The 23,248-nt window shown below is 37.5% G+C and overlaps 2 protein-coding genes across 2 annotated transcripts in view; both read right to left on the reverse strand.

The window, feature by feature from the left end:
- Positions 1-16,805, reverse strand: part of LOC141838374 (dnaJ homolog subfamily C GRV2-like) — a 28,804-nt gene extending 11,999 nt beyond the window's left edge. Inside the window, exons 1-14 of the mRNA XM_074725823.1 lie at positions 15,956-16,805; positions 15,044-15,277; positions 14,849-14,936; positions 13,337-13,545; positions 12,091-12,192; positions 11,933-11,995; positions 9,507-11,741; positions 6,384-6,746; positions 5,692-5,832; positions 2,766-3,158; positions 2,196-2,684; positions 1,498-1,721; positions 1,061-1,405; positions 579-873 (exon numbers count right to left, since the gene is read on the reverse strand). Coding sequence (XP_074581924.1) covers positions 579-873; positions 1,061-1,405; positions 1,498-1,721; positions 2,196-2,684; positions 2,766-3,158; positions 5,692-5,832; positions 6,384-6,746; positions 9,507-11,741; positions 11,933-11,995; positions 12,091-12,192; positions 13,337-13,545; positions 14,849-14,936; positions 15,044-15,277; positions 15,956-16,462 — 5,688 coding nt within the window. The 5' untranslated portion in view covers positions 16,463-16,805. The remainder of the gene's footprint in view (positions 1-578; positions 874-1,060; positions 1,406-1,497; positions 1,722-2,195; positions 2,685-2,765; positions 3,159-5,691; positions 5,833-6,383; positions 6,747-9,506; positions 11,742-11,932; positions 11,996-12,090; positions 12,193-13,336; positions 13,546-14,848; positions 14,937-15,043; positions 15,278-15,955) is intronic.
- A 2,173-nt stretch (positions 16,806-18,978) lies between these two features.
- On the reverse strand, positions 18,979-21,862 carry LOC141842073 (putative disease resistance protein At1g61300). Its single transcript, XM_074730291.1, is given in 3 exon segments — positions 18,979-19,302; positions 19,305-20,935; positions 20,938-21,862. Coding segments are annotated over 3 exon segments (2,757 nt in total). The 5' UTR covers positions 21,791-21,862; the 3' UTR covers positions 18,979-19,029.
- Positions 21,863-23,248: the final 1,386 nt, after the last annotated feature.

Genomic DNA, 23,248 nt, shown 5'->3' on the forward strand with positions numbered 1-23,248 from the left:
TCGGGAGATAGGGAAAAAGTCACGCCACAAGAAAGCAACAAACGAAGATAAAAGAAAAAAAATTAAAAATAAACTGACTTGGCACCTACCATGGTTGATGAGGGAGATTCGCGCTGATATATATATATATAGCAAGAAACACCTAATCCATGTGAGATTAAAGTTTGAGCCGAGGTCAATTACACTAGATGTGCAACATGCACTTACTTCTTGAGTAAACCAACTGTAGGCAAGATACCATGTTGATGAGGGAGAAGCATAATCCAGCCTAGAATGACTTGCCCCCAAAACTGGCAACTCAGTTTGGAGGGTGTGCTCCCTTGCATAAGCACTTGAAAACTCCCTACACTATCTCATACAGAACTAGAGTTTGAGCAGAAGTCAGCTTCGCTCAATATTGACAACACTATCAATGATTATTAGATTGAATACATTTTCAACAATATAAGAGAGCAAATATTTCATAGTAACAAATTCTTCAATGAAAAATATTGTAAAAAGTTGTGGAACAAATTACTAGATACTCTTGTATTAGGATCACAGATTGCAAAGAAAGTTAGAGGGTTATGAAAATTTACCTCTGGAGTTTCCAAATTTGCATTTAAATTTGTCAGGAGATCCCTAGGTTCCTGACTTTTAAGCATGTTAGCGAGCTTAGGTGTAAGTAAACCCTTGAGTGCACTAGCAGCTAAATCATTATATGGGGTTGGCACTCCATCTTCAGAAACACCGCATAGTTTCGATAAGGCCTGACTTGCGAGTACTGCATGGCTATTTTTAGCAATCTGAATACTAGAACCAACACCATGAGCCTCGTTCAAAGCATTCTCTTCTGCTGTGGAATCATACTGTAGAAGAAGTGGTAATAGATACCTGAAAAATTGAAGAATTGATTCCATGAATTAAAATAAAAATATATTGCTACCACTAAATCTTACTTCATGGGGTGTCAATAACTCATCAACTCATTCTGAGAATGAAATTGGACAAATTTAAAATATTAACATTACTTCCACTAATTCAATGAAATGAATAGAAGAAACTTTGAATGAAATAATACCACAATAGGCCAGCAGAAAGTAAAGCATCCTGTGATCTAGATGATGCACATAAATGAGCTGAAGTCTGGAGAGCTGCATCGACAGCTGCTGAAGCAAATTCTAATTCACTACTGTGCACGATATCTTGTATAACACCTCCAACTTTAAGCATTTCAGCCTTTGCCATTTCAAACTGACTCACGACAGAAAAGGTTTGCATTATATTTGTAACAATGATGGCAGAAGGTTCATTTGCAGGTGTTGTGGGTTGAACAATACACATGCAACGGGAAAGAAGGGTTGCTAAGAGGGGAATACCACCATCTCTGATGAGCTCTTCACCATTTAGTGAAGATGATGCACACCTGATGTTCAGATTGAAATAATATTAAGAGCAAAAAACAGAAGAAGATAGATGTAGATGAGAATAAAAGGCACAGAGAATTAGATAAATTACGTCAGCCAAACCAGCTCAGAAGCTGCAATAAGTAGAGGGGCCCTTTCTGATGAGAGGAAATTGTTATCACCCTTATCAATGGTAACAGCATTGAGCAACATAGGGTAACCAGCGTACTTGAATGGCTCCAAGACATCACCATATCGTCTGTACAGAATACACTGTCCTTTCAACAAAAGTAACAACCTCCAAAGTTGCGGACCTTGCAATCCTTGCATGGCTGCCTACAAGCATCAAGTAAATATCTGTTACTTCTTCCTATCATAGAATAATTCAAGCCACTGATTCTCAGCACTCTTGCATTGATTCCACAGCTAGAATTCTAGGGCAATTGCATTAGAAATCCATTCAAATGCTTTAACCTTTTCAATTAACACAATCTAATACAAGCATACAACTACCTATATTTCATTTATAAACTCAGAACGATTACATGGGCAAGATACCAATTATTAGTATCAACTTATACAGATTTCAAAAACTATGGAACATAAATTTCTAACATGATTTTTTTTTTACTTTTTCTTGTTAATAGAATAATACTACATCACAAAGTCAGAGACATCAACATCTCAGTAATCTTGTTTTTGTGTCTATTCAAGAACAAACACTTCCTGAAATAGAGTTACTATAGCACTTCTAATATGATGGACAAGCTATAAGAAAGTATATAGACAGATCTGGTAAAACCCAAGTACCTGCAACCTTTCATAAGCCTTTTGCACAGCAACAAATTTCTCCCTCCCTTCAGGGTTTTTGTCAGGATGATACTTTATTGCTAATTTTCGATATTGTCGTTTAAGCTTTTCTTCATCTATGTTTTCAATCTGACTTGATGTGCTCAAATTACCATTTGCACTCTCTAAAGATTTTCTGTTCTTATCAATGACAATGTCATCCATGGAGATCTCTAATATTTTGCATGCCGCTTCTTCTGAAAGATCCATTGGACGTCGAGTTAATTCCTCACGCCACATTGCCAGCAGTGATTGCAAAAATTCAATATGCTCAACAATGGGCCAATTGGGAAATCTAATCTCATCACACAAGTTTTTGAGGTAATAACGATGGCACCACATTTCATCTTTTAATTCTGGGTAAGTAACTGGGGGCATAGGGGCATAATCATACAAAGAATGACAATGCTGTGATAACTTCTGTGGAAAATCTCCAAGATGCTGCAAAACCTGGAAACATAGAGGAAAGGCAAAGAAAACAATGTCAAGAAAATAAAGTAATACAATAAACATGAAGATCATATGGTTGACCTGTTGGATTAGGTTTTCTGCCCGCATCTTATGTGTCCATATAATTTCTGGAGTATCAGAATCAGATATCATTGCTGCTGCAAAAGCTGCTGGTCCACTTCGCTCCAGTACATATAACAAGGATTCTGGAAGAAGCCCACCCAGTACACTTCTTTTTGCTAGGGGCAACGATGAGGATACTGCCGCCTCTTCTCCACCATGAAATGCTTGGTGGATATGCGTCACAGAAAAGAGGTGTGCAATTGAATGAAGATTTGATCCAGCGTAAGCTAGAGCAAAATAAAAGGCACCAGTGCTGTATAATCGAACCATTGCCTTGGGATTTCTAGTCACAATAGCCTTAAGCAAGGAAGCAGCTGCTTCAACAATGCTTGGTTCACCCATAAGAATAGCCTAAGTGATTTCAGAAAAAAAATAATAATAATAACATCAGCATTGTTCAATTGTAAATCCTTATTTGCATAAGTCAATGATACCTTCCACAAAAACAAACTATCATATCTAGCCATCTGCAAACTGAGCACAGAACCATGAAATAAAGGTTTTATCCATAAAAGCATATGGAGAAAATGTGTTTCAAGTTAACTTATGCAGAGTGATCTTTTAAGTGGTTATGTGGGTGATGTGTATCTATATAGAAAGAGAGAAATAAGATAGATAGAACTAATATTATAACAACAATAATGTACAGAACAAGTAAAAAAAATTGTGAGTGTGTATCTACTATATAATATACTAAAAATAATTAATGTAATCAAGCAATCTAAATAAAACATACATTTAACACTGGAAATTAAATTAATCATTTTTAGCAATTAAACATCAAGTTGTGTTTAATAGTTTATCCCAACAATTTGGGGATAGCTGTATTATTCTTGTCCCTCCATTGTCCTCTATTCAAGGCTATCTCACTAGTAATATTTAAATCAATATAATAATTTGGTATTGTATTTTGACTAACATTTTGCTTGAACTTCCTCTACCTCCTACGCCTTCATTCTAAGGGATTCAACTTTTCTAACTATAGAATCAATCGCCTTTGAACATGTCCACACAATCACAACTAATTCTGCCTTTTTTATCTAATTACTAGAGCTTGACATGATTTACTATATCCTTTCTAATAACTCTGCATATTCTTAACATTCTCATAACTGCTATACTAAATTTTTTGAAGTGTTTGTTCTAACAACCCAACACTCCGTACATAAAGTAAGGTTAGCTGTACCACAAGCAATTTGTAATTATATAAAAGACAATTGGTATATGAATTTAAGAAACACTAAATCATAAACACATACATATAGTGTGTAACCAACTAACCCAATCCCTATAAAAGAAAATTTCCATGTTGACCAAAGAAGCACATATAGCATGCCTCTTGTTTCTCTATCTAGCAAAACTAGGTTAATTATATCAATACTAACTCAAGACGTGAGTTGGTATTTTAACAAGCCAGAAATTGGTTTAGCTAATACAATTATACAAACCTTTGCAACCATGAGCGACCACAACATCTTATTATAAGGCTTTTTGTAAAACAATGCATTAAATAAGGAACTAATTGCCCAAGTTTGACAGTTTGCCTTAACCTGATATTTTTAAAACCTCTACATATTAAAAGAGTCTAGATAAGTGGTTAGAAACTTAATTACATACTCTTGGAAAACTAGACCTAGCTTCCTGAAAACTACAAAACTAATAAGAAAATAACAAAATGATGCCCCAGAAGTGCAACTGGTAAAGAAAATAGTTGTCAACTTAAAGTCAAGGCTTCTACTAAATGGCATTTTCACTTAAAGTCAGGTAATTTACCAAACTTGGATAATCTTTTGAGTGAATTTTGTGCTAAACCAAATGGATCCTGAACAAGAAAAGTGTTCTTGAAATTTTATTTCTCAAACAAATGAATTTTTGCTTATGGCTAGCTTATGTAGCAGATTTGAGAAAACAAATATTTACAATCAAACAGTTAATAGACTCAAGTAAACATCCTTGTATAAGAAAAGTATTATAGCACATAACACATGATTAAAGAAGAGAATAATTAAACCACTTCCAGTGATGGGGATAAACAAAGATGTCACTTTAACTACATATGATAATTTATCTGATCCCACCTAATCAATCACATATTTTAAATATGTATGTATTTACACAGCTACTCTAGTTTTAAACTTCAAACATATCCATCAGATATATATATATACATATATTTATCAGATAGGAAAACAGAAAAACTCAATGCAACTCAATCTCTAAGAACACTAGACTTAAAAGGCCAAGAAATATTTGTTTTACAAACTTAAGAAAAAAATGTCCTATCCTATGAAACATCTGAATATATGATGAAACAGACATGAAAACATAAGAAGGAACACTATGCAGATATTAATGTAGTCATTTATTCTGATGACCTACACCAATCACTTTGCCTTACTTGAAGCTTTGAATAGAAACAAAAAGGGAAGAAAGATTATCCAATAATCAAGAATTTGGTCATTAAAGATTCTCAAACAGTCAAAGAGTTTTGGTTAGTGTGCTGATAGAAAGAAATTAAGTGGAACTCTTTGGTAGGAAAAAAACAAAGGAAAATTGTTAAGGTAAGTTGAGCTTGTAAATGACCCAACCTTTCTTCATAAATTGGTTTCCAGATTAGATTTACTCCCTCTAACCTTTATAAGCTTTTTGTCTCCATCTCTACAGTAAGGTAATTAGTAATTGGTGTAAGTTAGGTGGGAGTTGTAGATAGCATTTCTGATTTTGCTTTATTGGGTTTCTGACTTTGATTTTTTTTATTTCTAATTTTATTAGTTCAGTGAGGAATCAATTAAAAGTATGAATGACTAACACAGAATGTCATTAAAAGATAATGAACAAAACCAGTGTCTATGTGGTGCCTGGCTATCTGGCATTAAGAAATTACCTGAGCAATGTGTGGAAGGCATCGAGGACTAGACAAAATTCGCTTCACCCTTGGTGTTGGGGTCACAATCTCTCCAGCATCATCAAGATCAGATCGCGCAGATACCATACTGTGCAATATAGCTAAAGCAGCCTCTCCCACCTGAACATAAAGAAAATTTCAGCAAACTATATATCGTCATCAAGATGAATTTATTTCCCACCAATAAATTGTCTCTAAGTTGTAAAATTGCAACAGGTTGAAGATTTGTCCTTCAGACATTTTGCTAGAAACATGCCAAACTCTAAGGTATTTTAGAAACAAACAACAACCATTTGCATATAACAATAAGTCACTTCACTATATATATGGGCTGGAATAGATAATAGGAGGATCAGGATAAAATTGAAACATTAAATGCCAATTCTGAATGGTGACAAACACAATATGCCAACACAAACAGAATTTGCATGTAATAAATATCAAGAAATAAGAGGTGCAGATGCAAATAAACTACTTAGTTTGGTAAGCATCAAACAGCATATTCATCACAAATCATACATGAAAAAACCAGAAGAATTGGCATTGCCTGCAACATGTAGACGAAAATATCACAGTTCAAGGTTCACAATGCTTCTATACAGTTTCAAGATGTGTTAGTTTAAACAAGAATCTTAACCATTAATTCTCATGTGCAAAATAGAATTACTTGCCTGAATTGGAGTTAAAACAGGAACCCGAACAGCAAGTGCCCAACGCAGTTCTCGAATGTCACGCAAACGTTTCCAGTCAGCCATGCCAGAAGCCCAGCACTTGGTAGTCCAATCAATATTTTTCTTGGACCAAAACCTTCTGATTGCATCTTTCTCCATTGGCCCTACTTTTGCTCCATCCTTGTCGATAAACATCCATTCCTTAAGAGGTTCCATAAAAGCAGTAGCAGCAATCAGATTGGATTGCAAAGGGATAGAAGTCCTCTCAGAAGCTTCATGAGCTGCAGTTAGGAGATCAACAGCTAAGACACAACCACCCACTAGAACACATGCTTCCACATTTGATAGATCCTTCATTAAGACCTGCAGGAAAAGCTAAAAGTAGGTCAAATATACTCAGAAAATAGCATTCAGAGAAAGGACAAATTTCACAAACATGAGAGCTAGAAGCTTCAGTCCTATTAGCTTTCAAAACCTAGTATGAGTACAAGAACAAGCATCACAGATCATATTAATGACTACTGCATATAATGCACAACTCTAATGAAATACCAGCACAACTAGTCACGGGTAGCCCAAACGCATTGAGGATGATTTGAGTTGGACCATTTTTCAGTAATTTGATGCAACCCAATCTCCATGTATCAGTGGAGACTTCCACTAAACAGGCGAGCTACTCTTTCAGTTTATTTCATTCATTTCATCATTGTCTCATTTCATTAAAACATAATAAAACGAGAATTAAAATCAATATTTCATTGCTTTCCCAAGCAAAAGAAACTTGGAAAGGACAAAGTGTGGCACAAATACAAAAAAAACCCCAAGAAGCTGACAATTTAAGTATAAAAACAGGAATTCTTAGTCCATAACAACAAACTAGTGTAGCATTGGGATACAGATAGATAACAGCATATTTGGTCCAAGGATTGCCTTCTGGTAGAATTCTTTCCAGCAGAAGGTAGTCTGATTCTTTACCCATCCCTGCAATAATATTGTTACTCATTGTCATGGAAGTGATACAATTGGCCACAGTGAAGAACCACATTGCACATTGCATATACAATAGCAGCAATGTTTTGTGTAAGGACCCATATGCAATATGTATGGCTGCATATGCAATTGATTAACAAATGAGTCCAAATCAAATTGATTGAGTTAAATTTAATCAAACAAAAAAAGTTTGATTAAATTTGCCACTAACCATGATACAAAAAGAGATGACAAAAAAGAATGAGGCATGCAATGAGCAATTAAGTAGGAGTATAATGGGATTATTTTTTAGCAAATTCTCTCTTAGAGGTAAGCAATACTTGTAATCTTTTTAATCAGCAATATATTGTTTGATATAATTGCAAGCATTAAACACTTTAGGTACAAGTACAATGGAAATATTTTGTTAGCAAGCTATCTCTTAAAGAAAAGCAATACTTGTAAATTGTAATCATTTTTTATTAACAATATATTGTCAGATATAGTTGCAAGCATTAAACACTTTCATTTTAACATGCCTATTTTTATAGTGATTTTGAGATTGATTAATTAGAATTTGTATGAGATAGATGTATAAGTTTATTTATGTAGATTGCTTAAGCAAACTAAAACAAACTATATCTAATTAGAAAAATAATAATAATAATAAAACATATATATTGTTAAGGTTAAGTAATCTTATAGAAGTAAATTTAAAAATATTTTTCTAAACATATGCTAATTATTTTATCAAAATAATTGGTAACAAATACATAGAATTTTGTCCCCATATATGCCTTCACCATTATTTGAAACTTTGTATTACACCAGCAGATATGGTCAAAATTTATTAGTTTGCCTAGGGGCCAATTGACATAATTAGATGCCATAGTTGTTCTAACTCGATTGATCATTAGCAAACATACCCCATCATATCATGTGTTTGTTGGGCATGATTAGACCACCTTCAAATGTTGGAATTGCTTTCATGACTTGACCAAAGACCAAGTAGCCATAGATGTGCTATTAACTCTTGGTTGTGTACTTGTTCAACAATTTTTTCAGGTTACAAAATGGCACAAGTGATAGATGTTAAACTGCACTAGTCTCGTTTTATTGATTTTCTCAATACTCATTTTAATATTTAAATGATTTTTTTCATTACTAGTGTATTGCAATCTAGCTTCCTTCGAACTCTACAAACTGTTGTAGTTCCTAGTTGAGACCTCACTGGGAAATTAGTTTCTATTCTTTATTAAAGAAATTTTAAAATACACATTGGGCAGTACAACTATAGAAGATCCTATGTGGATATTCTACATCGGAATCATCTTTCTTATATGATATGAATCTGATGTTAAGATATTTTGGAATTTGATGGGTTACTCAGTTTTGTTTATGAACTTATACTTAGAATCCTATTGAGTTTTTTTAGTTTAGGTTCTACAGGGCAGGAGCTAGTGGGTGCTGAAAGATTAACATTTCTTTTCAGAAGTAGCATTTAACATGCTATGTAACTTGCTTTCCAGGTTATGTTTGTTTTGTCTGTATCTATTCATATGAATGTCAAGCGACTAGCAAAACATATGATTTTTCTGTTTTGTTCTTGTAAGAATGCAAGTGTTTCTTTGTTATTTGCACGAGTGGGCTTTCTAACCAGGTTTAAATTTTGTTTAGACTCCGGCCTGTAGAAGGAAATCCACAGAACAATTATACTACTTTCCTGCTATACCCCAATGCTATAATAGTCTGTCCACTATTATGAACCAAATACACACTTTCCAATTATAGCCCAATGCTATAGCAGTCTGCCCACTATTATGAACTTATATACATACATTGTCAACTTTTTTTCAGTTTCGAAGGAATATTACATAAAAACTTAAAACACATTATCCTTTTCCAAAAGAAGACAAGTAGAGCAAATAGTTAAGCTATGCAAACCTGTTCAATTATCATTCCAGTAAGGCCAACAAATATGAATGCCACACTATTAATGGAAGCTGCAAAACTGATGGATCTTGGATGTCAAAGAACTTTCGTTTTTTTCTTCTACAATAATATCTAGAATAATGGATTATAAAAACTAAGGAAGCAAATTCGTTGATGACAAAAAATAGTACAGTAACAGTGTTCTTGAGTTAGTGAAACCACCTTTAAAAGTAACTGTAATCGGTGCCTCAATGCTCGATCATCTGTTCGGTCCAACAGGACAGTAATGTGAGCTGTACCATCAAAATGCCCGATGGTTTTGTAATGTTGTTCATACACAATGCACATTGCCCTTGCACAAAGCTCTCGTACAGCAGAACCTCCTCCTCCACCAAAACCATCTAATCTTCCCATATCACACCAGTCATCTGATGATCCCAACTCATCAGGAATAGCACCATCAACGATAAGCCCAGTGTCTGCATCACATAAGAAACGATGGTACAATGCTCTGAAAAAGGCAACAGGGTCACGCAAAGGAAAGTCTTGTGCTCCACAGCTGCTTCCACTTTCAAGCAGCAAACGCAGATAATACTGTCCAACACAGACTTCTTTTGATAAGCTGGGGTAGCTCACTAAAAATTCTGCATAATTCCATGAAATCTTAGGTGCATTATCCTGTCCATTATTGACTTCAAGAATAGCACCTTCAGGAAGAATATCCTCTGTTCGCTCCTTTTCAACATCCAGTTTATGAACTTCTGCTTGCAAAGCCTCACGAAGCTCTTGTCTAGTCCGTTCATTCCATATTAGATCAGCACGATTGTGATCTAGACCAAATGCTCTCCAGAATCCATACCAATTGCATAACAGCCTACCTGATCCAACAGGTGTGTTTTCTACGACTACCTGTGCTGGGGCAGCAAATTCAGGATTCATGAAACCAACAGAGTTTGCAGAATCAACAGAAATAGAAGCATTCAGATCTATCTTTTGTGTTGTAGGTACTTGACAAACATGATCAACATCAACGATCCCCGAAGCAGCATTATGCTGAACCCCATATGTGAGTTCAGTGGGATGGCTTACGCCAGGGTTAGCAAATGGAGAAACCAAATACTGTCCCAAGTTTGATTCTTGGAAAGGTTTCAGATTAATTTGTGTCACCACTGAAGCATTAGTTGAATTGCCATCTTGAATATTTTGAAAAGAATGCATCCCAGGTTCCTGAGGCATAATAGCTCCTCCAAAATTAGATTTCCCATGCTGAAATATGCGCCTTTGTCTTCTCTTCGTCAAAGGTACTTCTTCGTTTAATTGGTTCTGATCGTCAGAAGCAGAATCTATTCGTGTGTGCAAATAAGCAACAAGCCCAGGAGGAATAACTCTTGAAAGCAAATCAAGAGCGGGTTGATAAGAATCTGCCCAAAGTGCTACAAGTTGTCGACTAACATCACGCCGCTCCCTAGTAACAAGAAAAAAAGCATGCAGCAAGTGCCTCAAAAGAGCACCATCTCTTAAGGCAGCATCACGCATAGATTCTGCTGCAATTGCATCCTCCTCTGCTATAGTTCGCATGATGACAGCTACTGTCTCTCTCACACTTTCCGCAGGGTGCCCAAATAATGCAAACAAGCGACGACGTAAACCTGCAACCTGACGTAGCAACTCAACAAAAGTAGTGTGCTGAGTCGTTTCACCTTGTGGTTCACAAAGCATAGCTTCAAGAACTTCCACAACTGACATGGAGAACAACGGAGAGACAGATGCAGGTTTTAATCTATTTACAAGAACAGTCACAGAATTTTGATGTGCGAATAAGACAGACTTAGTATGCATATAAGTGGCATGTGTCTCTCCTTTTGAGTCGACCAATATACTGGAATCACCAGGACCACCTCCTATAAGCATTGATACCAATCCAGCTGCTTCAGCTGCTACACCTTCTGAGCCATTTCTTAGTAAACCCATTATTCTTGCAACTGCAGCAGGAAATGATATAAGATGAGATGCTGCAGCTCTAGATACAAGTATCCTTCGTAAGCATGCAATGAACCCAATGATTGTAGCTGCTGCTTTGGGAGACGGAGGTGGAAGTGGAGGAGCATCCGGAGGAAGGGTTGGTGTTGCTGGAAGCATTGTGATCAATGCCATTAAGACTACCTCAGGCACTTCAAGATTAGGAGGCACTCCACTATATGCTATACAAGCATTAAACTCCCTTATTCTGCGCCATAACCTTGCTCTTGAGCCAGGGATTGTACCTGCTTCACCAACAGCATCTTTTGCAGCTGCAGCCAAATGTTTCAAGTGCATGGATGCAGTTTCCATATCAGAAGCAGGATTCCATTGACGAAGAGGAAGCTGACTTGTCTGAAGATAAAAACTAGCACAAGGAGGATCTATACGGTGGCCAGGCATGGTCAATCTTGGCAATATAGGAACTGGACTCTGGCTCTGCATGATGAGAATCAATCAGATTTATGTCGTAGAATCTCCTTTCTTAGATTTAGAGATCAACTAGTAAGAGATGATCAAACTAGATACATGGTGGAGAGACTAAAAACAAAGAAAGCAAGCTGATAGCTTCAGAATCCTTTCACATTAGACAAAAATTAGGACTTGGGTGGAAAAATAACTCCACAAACCTCTGACTGCAGAACATCACGCAATGCTGCCAGTAAGCTGTCGCGAGAAGTGCTTGCATAGACCTAATTTAAGTAGCATATGAGACAATTACAAAAAAAAAAACATATATGTTTGTAAAACTACAGTTTCTAACACACAATCAAACTAGATTACTTACATGAACAGGACATCCATCACTGAACTCAACTGCAAACATCTGTGGTTCTTCACAAAACCGAACAAGAGAACTTACAGCAGAAAGAGGACGAATAATGACAGCCTGCAAAATCCAAATTTGCTAATATTGTAATCCAGACAAATAGTTCAAACAAGGAATTCTAGCTACCATACTAGGTATATAGATGGTTTTAAGAAGCATTCCAGGCAGACCCATAACTATGTATGAAATAGGAGATATCCATATGCATTTGGCTATTGAAGGTGGGGTATATGCATTGCAGGTAGTCCACTATGCAGCAACTCAAACAAATGCAATTCCAGTACATCTAAACCAGATTGAATAGAACCAGACAAAATCAAATCATTGTTTTGTTTGATTTGACTTTTTGTTGGCTATCTAGTATGTACATAGAATTCATCTAAGGAAGATAATTGTCCTTACTCATGTTACATTATATGTAATGGCAAACAACCATAGACCCATAGCCAAATGAAGCGTTGATTGTCCTAAAAAAGATCAATTTTTCATTTTTGCACCGAGAATAACCATTTTGCATAAATTATCTTGTTGGACCCTTATTCTAAGATACCTTCAATGCCCTCCCCCTAACCCTTGTTCAGAATTATTTTTTAGCAAAAACTTGATTGACTATCAAAAAAAGGAAAAACAAAAAGGTAGTGCATCCTAAAATTAAATATCATCTTTTGGTGCTCAAGCAAGATTTGGTATCCTTAGTGTACCTTGTGACTATTTGTCATCCCTACTGAAATTTACACATCATTATCTATACTTTAATTCTAGAAATTGAATCAGAGGCCCTAAATAATCATAAGATGCATCATGTTTTTCCTTTCCCTTTTCTTTTGGGCGCATAAAAGCTTGGTTCCATAAAAGGGATGGACTGATGAGATTTTAGAAAAGGGGGTCTAGGTGGGTAATTTATGGGGAAAAAGTCTTTTCAGGCAAAACCAAAAATAAGGGACTTTAGGGAGATTTCCCAATTGATTGAATTGGCATACAAATACAATGCTGATTATGGATTTTATAAGTTGTTTTACAATATGGACTGAATATGCTCCCACGTATGTGCACACATACTACATTTGTGTTATGCAGAAAGGATCCGCATAACACCTGCATACATATGTTTTTAAACTTAGCTTCCAGATTAAACAAGGAACTATTTCATTGCAGATATATAAGTTGGCAAGACACTGTGTCAAATAGTTCAATGCCATAAAACCTCATAGTTATCTGGGCGTCTTTCAATAATTGCAAGTTTAGTGAGAATCAGCTGCCGAGATACAGAATCCCCTTGTTCTCCAAGGCCCCCTTTTGGTCCAATTCCAAGATTTGGACTCTCAACATTAGTTGTGCCCTTTGCAGCAGAACGCAACCTTGTTACTGACCATTCCCCATAAGGGTTGTCATTTGTTCCAACTGCCTCCTTTGCTGTAAGACAAGTATACTATTGAAAAAATTAAACTACAATGATAATGTTTATTGGACTAGAGAAAGTAACATACAGAAGCAAAACATAAAATGATTCCAATAGATTTCATTATTCGTTGTTGCAAGAAAAAAAAGGACCTTCATCAGATTATAATGCCCAATAGCCCATCACAGGTAAACAAAAAATACAGAATCCTAACATCCATGAAAGTCATTTGCTCCTCCAGAATAGTACATTTATTCAAGTAATAGAACAAAAATGAATTAGACCCACATGGTTAATTAGAACCCACATGATTCAAACAGATGAACCAGTAATTCATTTCTTTACCATCATGATATGTGAAGGCGATATGTGGTTGAGCCCTTACATAATGCACATTGTAGGCAGATGCATATGTAGCATATTGACAATGATGTAGAACATCATATCAAATATATATGAACTCACATCTACTAAGACAAAATAGAACCCACATGGTTCCAATGTATGTACCAATAAATCATTGGCCAACAACAAATCATTGGCCAATGATCCTGGCATGTGCAGGAAATATGCAGTTGAGCCCCTGCATGATGCATATTGTATGCAATATGTGGTCCATATATTTTCAATAAATAATATTAGCTACATTGACAATGATGTAGAACAACAGCATGTGTCAAAAAATCTATGAGCTTACATCTATTAATATAATATATGAAATTAATAAACTAAATTAACAATGTAAAGAAAATTTATATTTATCGGTAAAGTAATATATTAATCATTTTAAGCAATCCATTAACTCCCTACAAAATATTTTGCATATGAATCTAAGCAATATCCATAATACAAACACATACAACAAAGAAAACTATCATTATCATTGTTGTTTGGACATCCCTTGTAAGGAAGAAGATAGTAAGAAATTTAGATCGGGCAGAATGGACCATTCATTTACAATCTTTTTCAACTAAGATGAGTGTAAATTGAATTGAGCTACTTAAGTAATTTGCAACATTAGTCTTTTCATTTATAATTTTCTTTAAAAAATAGTCACTTATTCAATCCAACAAAAGCAGCACATTAACATACAAACAAATGGCACAATTATCAAACAAAATAGTGCATCTGTTTCAGAATCAATGAAGCTTGGTCTGTGATTGTCTAGCTATCAGCCCTCGGAACATTGTTTCATGCCCTAGTGAATACAACAAACCAATTTTCTTTTTTATTTTAATTACATGTGCGTAGACTTGAGTAATCGAGATAAGATTCTAATAAGCAAACAAGAGGTTTACAGGAATATCAAGAGTCTACCTCTTTTGTTTAAAAAATCCACTACAGTCATCTTCTGAGAACTGTCAACAGACAATGACAACCCAACAGTAGTTTTTGCAGTTTTAGTCTGCAAATATATCAGACACGATTCCATAAAAAATGATCATATATTTGGCAATACCAAAGACCTAAAGGAAATGGGAGGAAACAACATTCTGTAGGAAACATTGTTACCAGGTATGATACAACTGCAGAATTAGAAACTCCAGAGGCAGCTCTAAAAGCTTTACTTTTTCTCCCATACAGGGGGCATAAAACAAACCCTCCTGAATCTGAACTGCTATTTCCGTAACTGTCTGTGAGGAGTATGATTGGGGGAGAATCCATGTCCCTGAAATCCAAACACCACCGAGGATGTCCAGACTGTCCTTCGATAAGTTCAACGCCAGTAGCAGTAACCTTCAATTTCTGTAGGACATAGATTGTAGTGATGTGAAGGAAAACAAGAACTATGATTGCCAAACAATAATCACATTCTATAGTGCAGAAACAAAATTTTTTTGATGAGCTATAACTATTTTACAAATCTGAGTTTCTTCATTTAGAAATGGACACAATACAAGCAGCCCAAGTTAGCATAAAAAGCTACGTTGAGGTAGATACCATGACAAATACTATCCAACATTTACCAGGATCATAGCAAGTGTTTAATTAGACTGTAAAAAAAAGTTAAAGATTTGTAACCTCCCAATCATCACTTAGAAAATCAATAACAATCAAGAATCTAACAGAAACATATGATTATTGTACTTGGGCATTGGATTTTAGATATGCAAACAATTTCTAACAATCCTGAGTTAGAAGCAGTCTTAAAAGTGTCAACTAGAAATTGTAATTAAACCACTCTACATCAGACAGTATAAACAACATAGTAACGACCTTGAATATTGGGTAACAACAAACAGCAGATAGAGTAATCTTAGAAGCAATCTTAAAAATGCCGACCAGAAATTGTAACAAGATCACTCTACATCAGACAGTATAAACAACATAGTAACGCCCTTGAGTATTGGGTAAGAACAAACAGCAGATCGAGCATTCAGCTAACTATTCACCGTGATCATATAGCTAAGAATTCGAACTTACATATGGAACCCATGTGGAAGTCCTCCGTAGATGAAGCACTGGGAATTCCGTGATCGGCCCTAACTTACCCCACCTGAGACGGTGCAATAGTGTCAGGACGCTCGCCCTAAACCTCGACGAGAACTTGATAGCCTTGAACTTCCCCTTCCCATCTGTCCGTACGCTAACGGTGAACTCCTGCGAGCCGACGTCATCTCCCCGCCCCAGCACAGGAGCCGCCCCTTCGAAATCTTCCGGCGCGTTGTAAGAATTGGTAACAGCCAGCGTGGTAGGATCCAGCGTTATGATGGCGGAGCTGGAAATGCACAAGATTCGCTTGTACCGGCCGCGCCACGAGTGTTTGACCACCATGTACCGAGCCAAGTACTCCGGCTCCTCGGGGACGGCGGGGCCAACGGGGGCAGCAACCAGCGCTGGCGATGGCTCCGGCTCCGGGTGAGGCTGCAGATGGTGGCGGTGCTCTACTGACGGGGAGGCGGTGGTGGCGTAGCGGCTGACGAAATCCATAGGGGGCGGGGGGAGGGACTCTAGGTATCGGGTGCGCTGCGCATTAGGCAAGAAAGGGAAGAGCCGTGAGCCCGCGTTCGCGTGGAACGGGCCGTGGCGTGACTGATTCGCACCCAGCGCTCCCGATCTCCGGCGAGGCCTTCTCGGATATTCTTGTGCTCCTCCGCCGCCTCGTGGATCGGTGGATCAGCTTCTTAAATCGAAAAACATATAGCAGGATCGATCCCTTCTTCACGCCACCTTCGTCCTCTGCGATCTCGTCGACGGCGTTGGGGAATCCGGTGGGAATGGAAGTTGCAATCGTCGGCGGAGGTGATCGAAGGCGTCTCGAGAGCTGGAGATGAAAACGGGGTCTGATTGGGTCCTAGTCCAACGAAGGAACCAGTTATCATTCATATTCCATTTATTATTTTTAAATTCGTATTATTATTATTTTCTCACGCCAATAAATATTTTTTTATTTACTGGAACAATGTCACACTATTGAATTACAATAAATATATTATTCTAATTTAGTCGTACTTAATGTAATTATTGAATTTTTGGGTTTGCTCTATCCTAAAAATATTAAAATGGGTTTAATATAAAGTTATAAGAATGGGCGACCGAGTTAAGCGTGGTATCCGATCGATTCACTTTTGTGTTAGGTTAAATCAAACACGGCGTGAATATTCATTGGTCACACATGATAATGCCACTAACTCGTGCTCAGTTTAGGCATAGGTCTGGTTAGCTTGTGCTCGGGTTTGATCAGATCCCAACTAGCTTGTGCTCTATGTTTGCCGCCGGAGTCTTAAGTCCATCTTTCTTTAAATAAAAAATATATAAAAGAATAAAAAGTGTATAATTTTTTTAAAAAAAAAAAGGAGAGAAATATAAAAGATCATAAATTATTTGTTTTTCCAAATTTCTAATATATTTTTATATTTTATTTTTAATAAAGTTATCATAAAAAGCATCTTATATAAAAAAAAATCAAAATGCTCTCTTACTTTTTAGGGTAAAAATAAAAAAGACGGATTTTTTCACAAGGATCTCATTTTGATTTTTTTAATAAAAAATATGTTCACCCCTAGTAATTTATGTATAATTATCTAATTATTTTTATTATTACCTTCCATTTAAATTATCCGTCTAAATCTTCAATCAATCAAATATATATACTATAACAAAAAAAACTATGAAATTATAGTATATATATAAATATATATATATACTATAACAACTATGAAATTATAGTTGTTTAATAACTATTATAAATGTTATGGTGGCTATGATTTCATAGCTGCTACAACGTAAATGTTAGGTAAGTAAGTTAATTCTGTATTATAATATTTATAATTTCATAACTGTGAAATGATAGGTAAATATGATTAAATTTGTTTTGTAATAACTATGAAATTATAGATACTATATCATAAATAATTTTAAATAAATTAAACATATATTATAGTAACTATGAAATCGTAATTATTATAATGCTCTTGATTGATTTAGGATTTAAGACTAAAGAAAAATTGGGTAATTAATTATATATAAATTATTGATGGAGTGAAGTATTCTTTTAATAAAAACAGAAGTGAGACATCTATTAAAAGTCATGAGATGATTTGATTTTTATCATATATTGTATTCTTAAATTTTTCTTATTTTAATATTATTATAATAATTTTAATTAAATTTACAAAATTATATAATAGTTTTGACTACAGTTTAATTAAATTCTGATATTTTTATTATTTCCCATTGTTTTATTATTGCATCACATAGTAAAATAATTTTATTTTAAATCATAATGAATTTGATTAAAAGAATACTATGTCTTTCGTAAAAAATGAAATTCATCATCTAGTGGTCTCACACGGTCAATTTCATATTTATTTGTGAAAAGATAAATTGAGAAACGATAATTGACCACTACAAAAGAGAGAGAGTATTATCTTAATTTTATTAAAATTCGATGCTATTTAAAGAATGCTATCTCATGTTGAAAAATAAGATGGGAGGTATTTTGATAAGTTCTTAAGGCAAGACACTATTTAAAAATAAATAAAGGGTGTGTAGCTATGGATTATTCAAGGATGATTTGAACCATTTGATTTTTATATATGACACATGTAGTAATCCTCTTATTACATTTGTACTATTCAATTTTGTATTTCATTTAACCTATTTTTATTTTTAAAAATAAATAAATATAATTATTTAAAAAATTATAATTTACAATTAAGCATATTAATTAATTACAAGACATTTAAAATAAACTAAATAATTTATAATCAATTCACAGTCCATCTGATCTTCTTATACAGATATTTGTCCCCGGGACAATGGTGCATCGGTAGGACATCCAGATTGTAACTCAGGGACCCGCAGTTCGATCCCCAGCTACGACATATTTCAGGAATTTTCCTCCAAATGGGGAACAATCAACCGACCACCCCGAGAAATATGGCTATTGGGATTATCATTTTTTTCATATACAGATATTTAAATCATTCACATTAAATATTAAATTAAATCAAATGAATATGTGCGTCTTTCAATAAAATATAAACAAATAATGATTAAATTGGAACAAAGCAATCGGCCAGCGAACTGGTCCTCATCTCCGGCGTCAATCCTTCCCACCAGCCCACCTCACCGCATATTTGCTTCAGCTTCGGTACTCCGGTCGCCGGAAGGTCTTTAAGATTCTGGCAGCCCTCCACTCTGATGCTCTCCAAGCCAGGGAAGCTCCTCCCCTTTTGGCATATGCTCCTCAAGCTTTGGAGCCCTTTCAGCTCCATGATCCTCAATCTTGGCAGTTCATCTCTTCCTTCGACGATCGGTTCGCCGTTAATGGAGTGGCAAGAGGAGAAGCAGTTGTCGTTGCTGCTGCATTTGCTTCCTCTAGCACGAGCTCTTCCAATTCGTCGCAGTCCGAGATGACGAGCCTCTCTAGGGATTGAAGCCGCATCACCCACGAAACGTGCTTCAGTTTGGGGCACGAACGAATGGTGAGGTCGCGCAGATCTTGGAACCGATGGGTCGCCGTTCCGAAGGAGACCTCGACTAGATTTGGCAAGCTCGCGAGCGTGAGAATCTTCACCCTCTTCACGCTGTCTTCTTTCTCAACGTGATCGACAATCAGCTTTTCCAATGCGCTGCAGGATTCGATGTGAAGCTCCTTCAGATGCCCCATCTTCTTGAACTCCGAGAGTTGGATCGTTGTTATCCTCGGGCAACGGGAGAGGCTCAAGCACCGAGTGGATCTTGCAAGCGGATCGGCTCGCTTCAACTTAGCGAAGACTTCCTGGGAGTAGATAGTGATCCCTAGGAACTTGAGTTCCTCCAATTTCTCCAGGTTCAGATCGTCCGCGTCCTTGATCCCGTAATTACTTCTGTAGAGATTGAGAACCTTTAGCCGATAGAGCTTGGAGATGGTGCCATGGGGGATAATCCTAAGGGCCGACGTCTCGGCCATATGCAAATGTGTCAGTTTTTGCAGTTTCCACAGATGCTGGGGGAGCTCCTGGATGCGGGTGTCGGACATGTTGAGGTAGAGCAGCTCTACCAGCGCGTTGCAGAGTTTCTTGGGGAATTCCTTAACGAGGGTGTGGGAGAGATTGAGATACACCAATTGGCTCAGCGCGCTGCAATCTGGGAGATTCTCGATGGCTGTGTGCGAAAGGTCGAGCACCTTGAGCGAAGACATCGATTTGAAGAAGTTTGGACCGAGAAGGCGCAGATTTGGATTGTTCTGAAGCAGCAGGGTAAGAAGCCTCCGGCAGTCCGGTGAAATGGAGAGGTCTCTGATGTCATTGGACATCAGAGAGATCCTTGTGAAATTTTTCCAATCTTGCACATTAGGTGCTTGCTTCAATGCCTTACCGGCTTCTACGAAGAACTCAGATGCCTGTTGATGCCCCATTCTTCGGATCATCTGGTGCATCGTCACCTCCGAGTTCGGATCTGTGTCGCTACTCTGCAACAAGCACGCAGAGACCAGCTTTCTTATCACCTTGTGCCCTTCGTGGGGCTCTGCAGCAGAGATGAGCCCTTCCGCCACCCAATAGTCCACGAGCAGATCCTTGTTGATGGAACCGTAGTCTGGGAACAGAGTACAGTACAGGAAGCACTCCTTTTGCCTATCCCTATCGCCGAGCATGTCGTAGCTGTACTTGAGAACAGTTAGCATCTTGTCGGCGCCATCGATGCTGGATATGTTCTTCGTGATTGCTCTGGCTTCGTGCCTCCATTCATTAGGTTCCCTGCTGCAAGTAAGAGCAGAGCCGACGACATTGAGCGCGAGCGGAAGGCCGCCGCAGCTGTTGACAATCTCATCCGCACTTTGGTACATACCTTTGTGCTCGTTAATGGCGGCCTTTACGGGGTCTGTCAACTTGCTCAGAAACAGATCCCAAGCCTCTTTTTTCTCCAAGCACTGCAGGGCGATGGGGTTCATGGCGCCCATCTGGGCGCACACGTCTCAAGCCGCGAAGCAACGACGAGCTTGCAGCCGTTGGAGGAGTTCGGAACGGGGATTCCGACATCCTCCAGTTCAAACTTTTGCCACACATCATCGAGCAGCATCACGAACTTCTTCTTCCTTAGTACCTTCAGAAGAAACGCGGCGCGATCTTTCTCTGACTGGTTCTGCTTCCAGAGTAGCCCCAATCGGTCGGAAATCGTCCTCTGCATCGTCGCCACGTTGAGCGTCACTGAGTTGGCGACCTCGAGCATGATCACCGCCTGGTAGTCGCCAGGGCTCTGCCTAAGCTTGTTGTTGAATGTCTTCAGCAGCGTCGTCTTCCCCACTCCGCCGAGCCCGTAGACGCCGACGATGCTGTTCTCCTCGAGGTTAAACTGCGACAACAGTTCTTGCAAGATGGAATCCATTCCGAAGGTGGGCTTCGGGTATGTGAGCTCCGCCACCTCCGGAGGCGGCGAGTGGGCGAACGGCGCAGAGAACGATTCCCTGAGCAAACAATCGGCTTCCACCAACAGTCGACTGACTTTGGGGGCTACACGACAACGATATGTACATCCACCGGAATCATTGTCGACGACGCGGTTTGCCAAGAGCATGAACTCTTCCACCCTCTTCTGCCAGTCCTCGACGTCGGAGTTGGAAACCCCCAACTGTTGAGCCTCTCTTTCGATGTCCTCCTTCAATTTCTCCGCTTTGGCCTGGAGGCGTCTCAAAGCGTCCGTCAGGGCTCTCCGATTCCGCTTTCGATGAAGGTACGAAGCTACGGTTTCGCCAATTGCAGCATAGACAGGGGCACAGCAGGCGTTATAGAGAGGGCCTAAAGAAGTTGCTATGCAGGCAGAAGGATCGGCCATCTGAGAGATGTAGACGATGAAAGAAGAATCAATTTGCTGCACAGGTATTCTTCTCTCAATGGTACATATAGACTTGCTTCGATCGTTGACTATTCCAATTGCTTAGTTAATTTTGTGCGACTTGTAGCTCTTCGTGAAATTTCTTACTGGCTTCCACCTACAATAAGTGTTGTTGGCTAGCGCAGACCAAAGACATAATAAGAAAAACAAGTTCTGATAGAATTGTAGGACTAGTTCTTGAGTTCTCGCCGCGTAACGCAAGCCAAAGACGAACAGTAAACAAATAGGTTGTGAATATAATTTTATAAGGTTTATAATAGGTCAACTCAGTTAATCAATAGCTAGTTTAGCAAAACTAAGGCCTCTTCTGAAGCTAACACATTTCTGAGCTAGTTAATACAAGAGAAATCATCGTAGTTGGTATTTATTGTACTGTATCTAAATGCTAGTTATGCAGCTTCTCTGCAATTCTGAGCATCCACTGCCGTGTCGGAAGCAACTATTAGATTTTTTCCATAAACCACAGAAGGTTTACGTGAAGAACAATTAGTTTCTGGTATGATAATTAAAATTTTGCGTAGCGCATCATAGTTTCTAGAATTTGAGTTTGACTTTAGTTTTGTGGAGCTAAAATGAAATGGAATTTCTCATTTGGTAAGCAATAGTAGTCTGTACACGGTTGCTTTCGCAATGGGTTGTAGTATTAGCGTTAGCTTGTGAGTCCTGCTTTCCTCTAAATTGAAAGATGGAAAATTTATTAACTTAACATATGTTATTTTATTTGAAAGAAAAGAAAAAAAATAAAAATTAAATTTATAAATTTATAAAAATATCCTCATTTTTTTTTTTAAAAGACAACGCATATAGAGGATGGATAGTAAATTATAAAATTTTATCAATATTATAGAAGTTAAGATATGGAAAGTCTTAAAATAGAAAATGCATATTTTTTTGGCAAAGAAAAAATTATGGTTCCTGTCCTCAAAAAGATTTACGACGAGAGTCGGTATCGACGTCGTGAAGTGCGAGCGGTTGGACACTGAACGGTGACGACGCGTGTTATGTGAGGAGCGATAGTGCAAAGACGAAATATCTAAATATATGAGTTAACTTAAAATTTAATAATTTAAAATAAAAATAAAATAAAATATTTTTAAGTTTCTTTTCCTCTTTCTTCCGGTTCAAATCAAGAACATGTAAAATGTAAAATTTACTTTTCTCTTTCTTTCTCCTCTTTAACTCTTCTTCTGCAAAAAGGTGGATCCGCCACCTTAGCGGCCCCACACGATCGGTCCCATGACCATTTGTGAGGAGGTAAATCGAGAAAGTGCAGTTGGTTACGATGCAGGAAGGTATTGCCTGGCTTCGCCAGGATTCGAACCCTTGCCCTCTTCTGCAAGTCTGCTGCGTCGTAACCAACTCACCTATGCCCCGGGGGCATCTCCTCTTTAACTCACT

Source organism: Curcuma longa, chromosome 11 (assembly GCF_044706935.1).
Source record: "Curcuma longa cultivar G26 ecotype Majalengka, Jawa Barat chromosome 11, ITB_CL_G26_1.1, whole genome shotgun sequence".
Classification (NCBI taxonomy): domain Eukaryota; kingdom Viridiplantae; phylum Streptophyta; class Magnoliopsida; order Zingiberales; family Zingiberaceae; genus Curcuma; species Curcuma longa.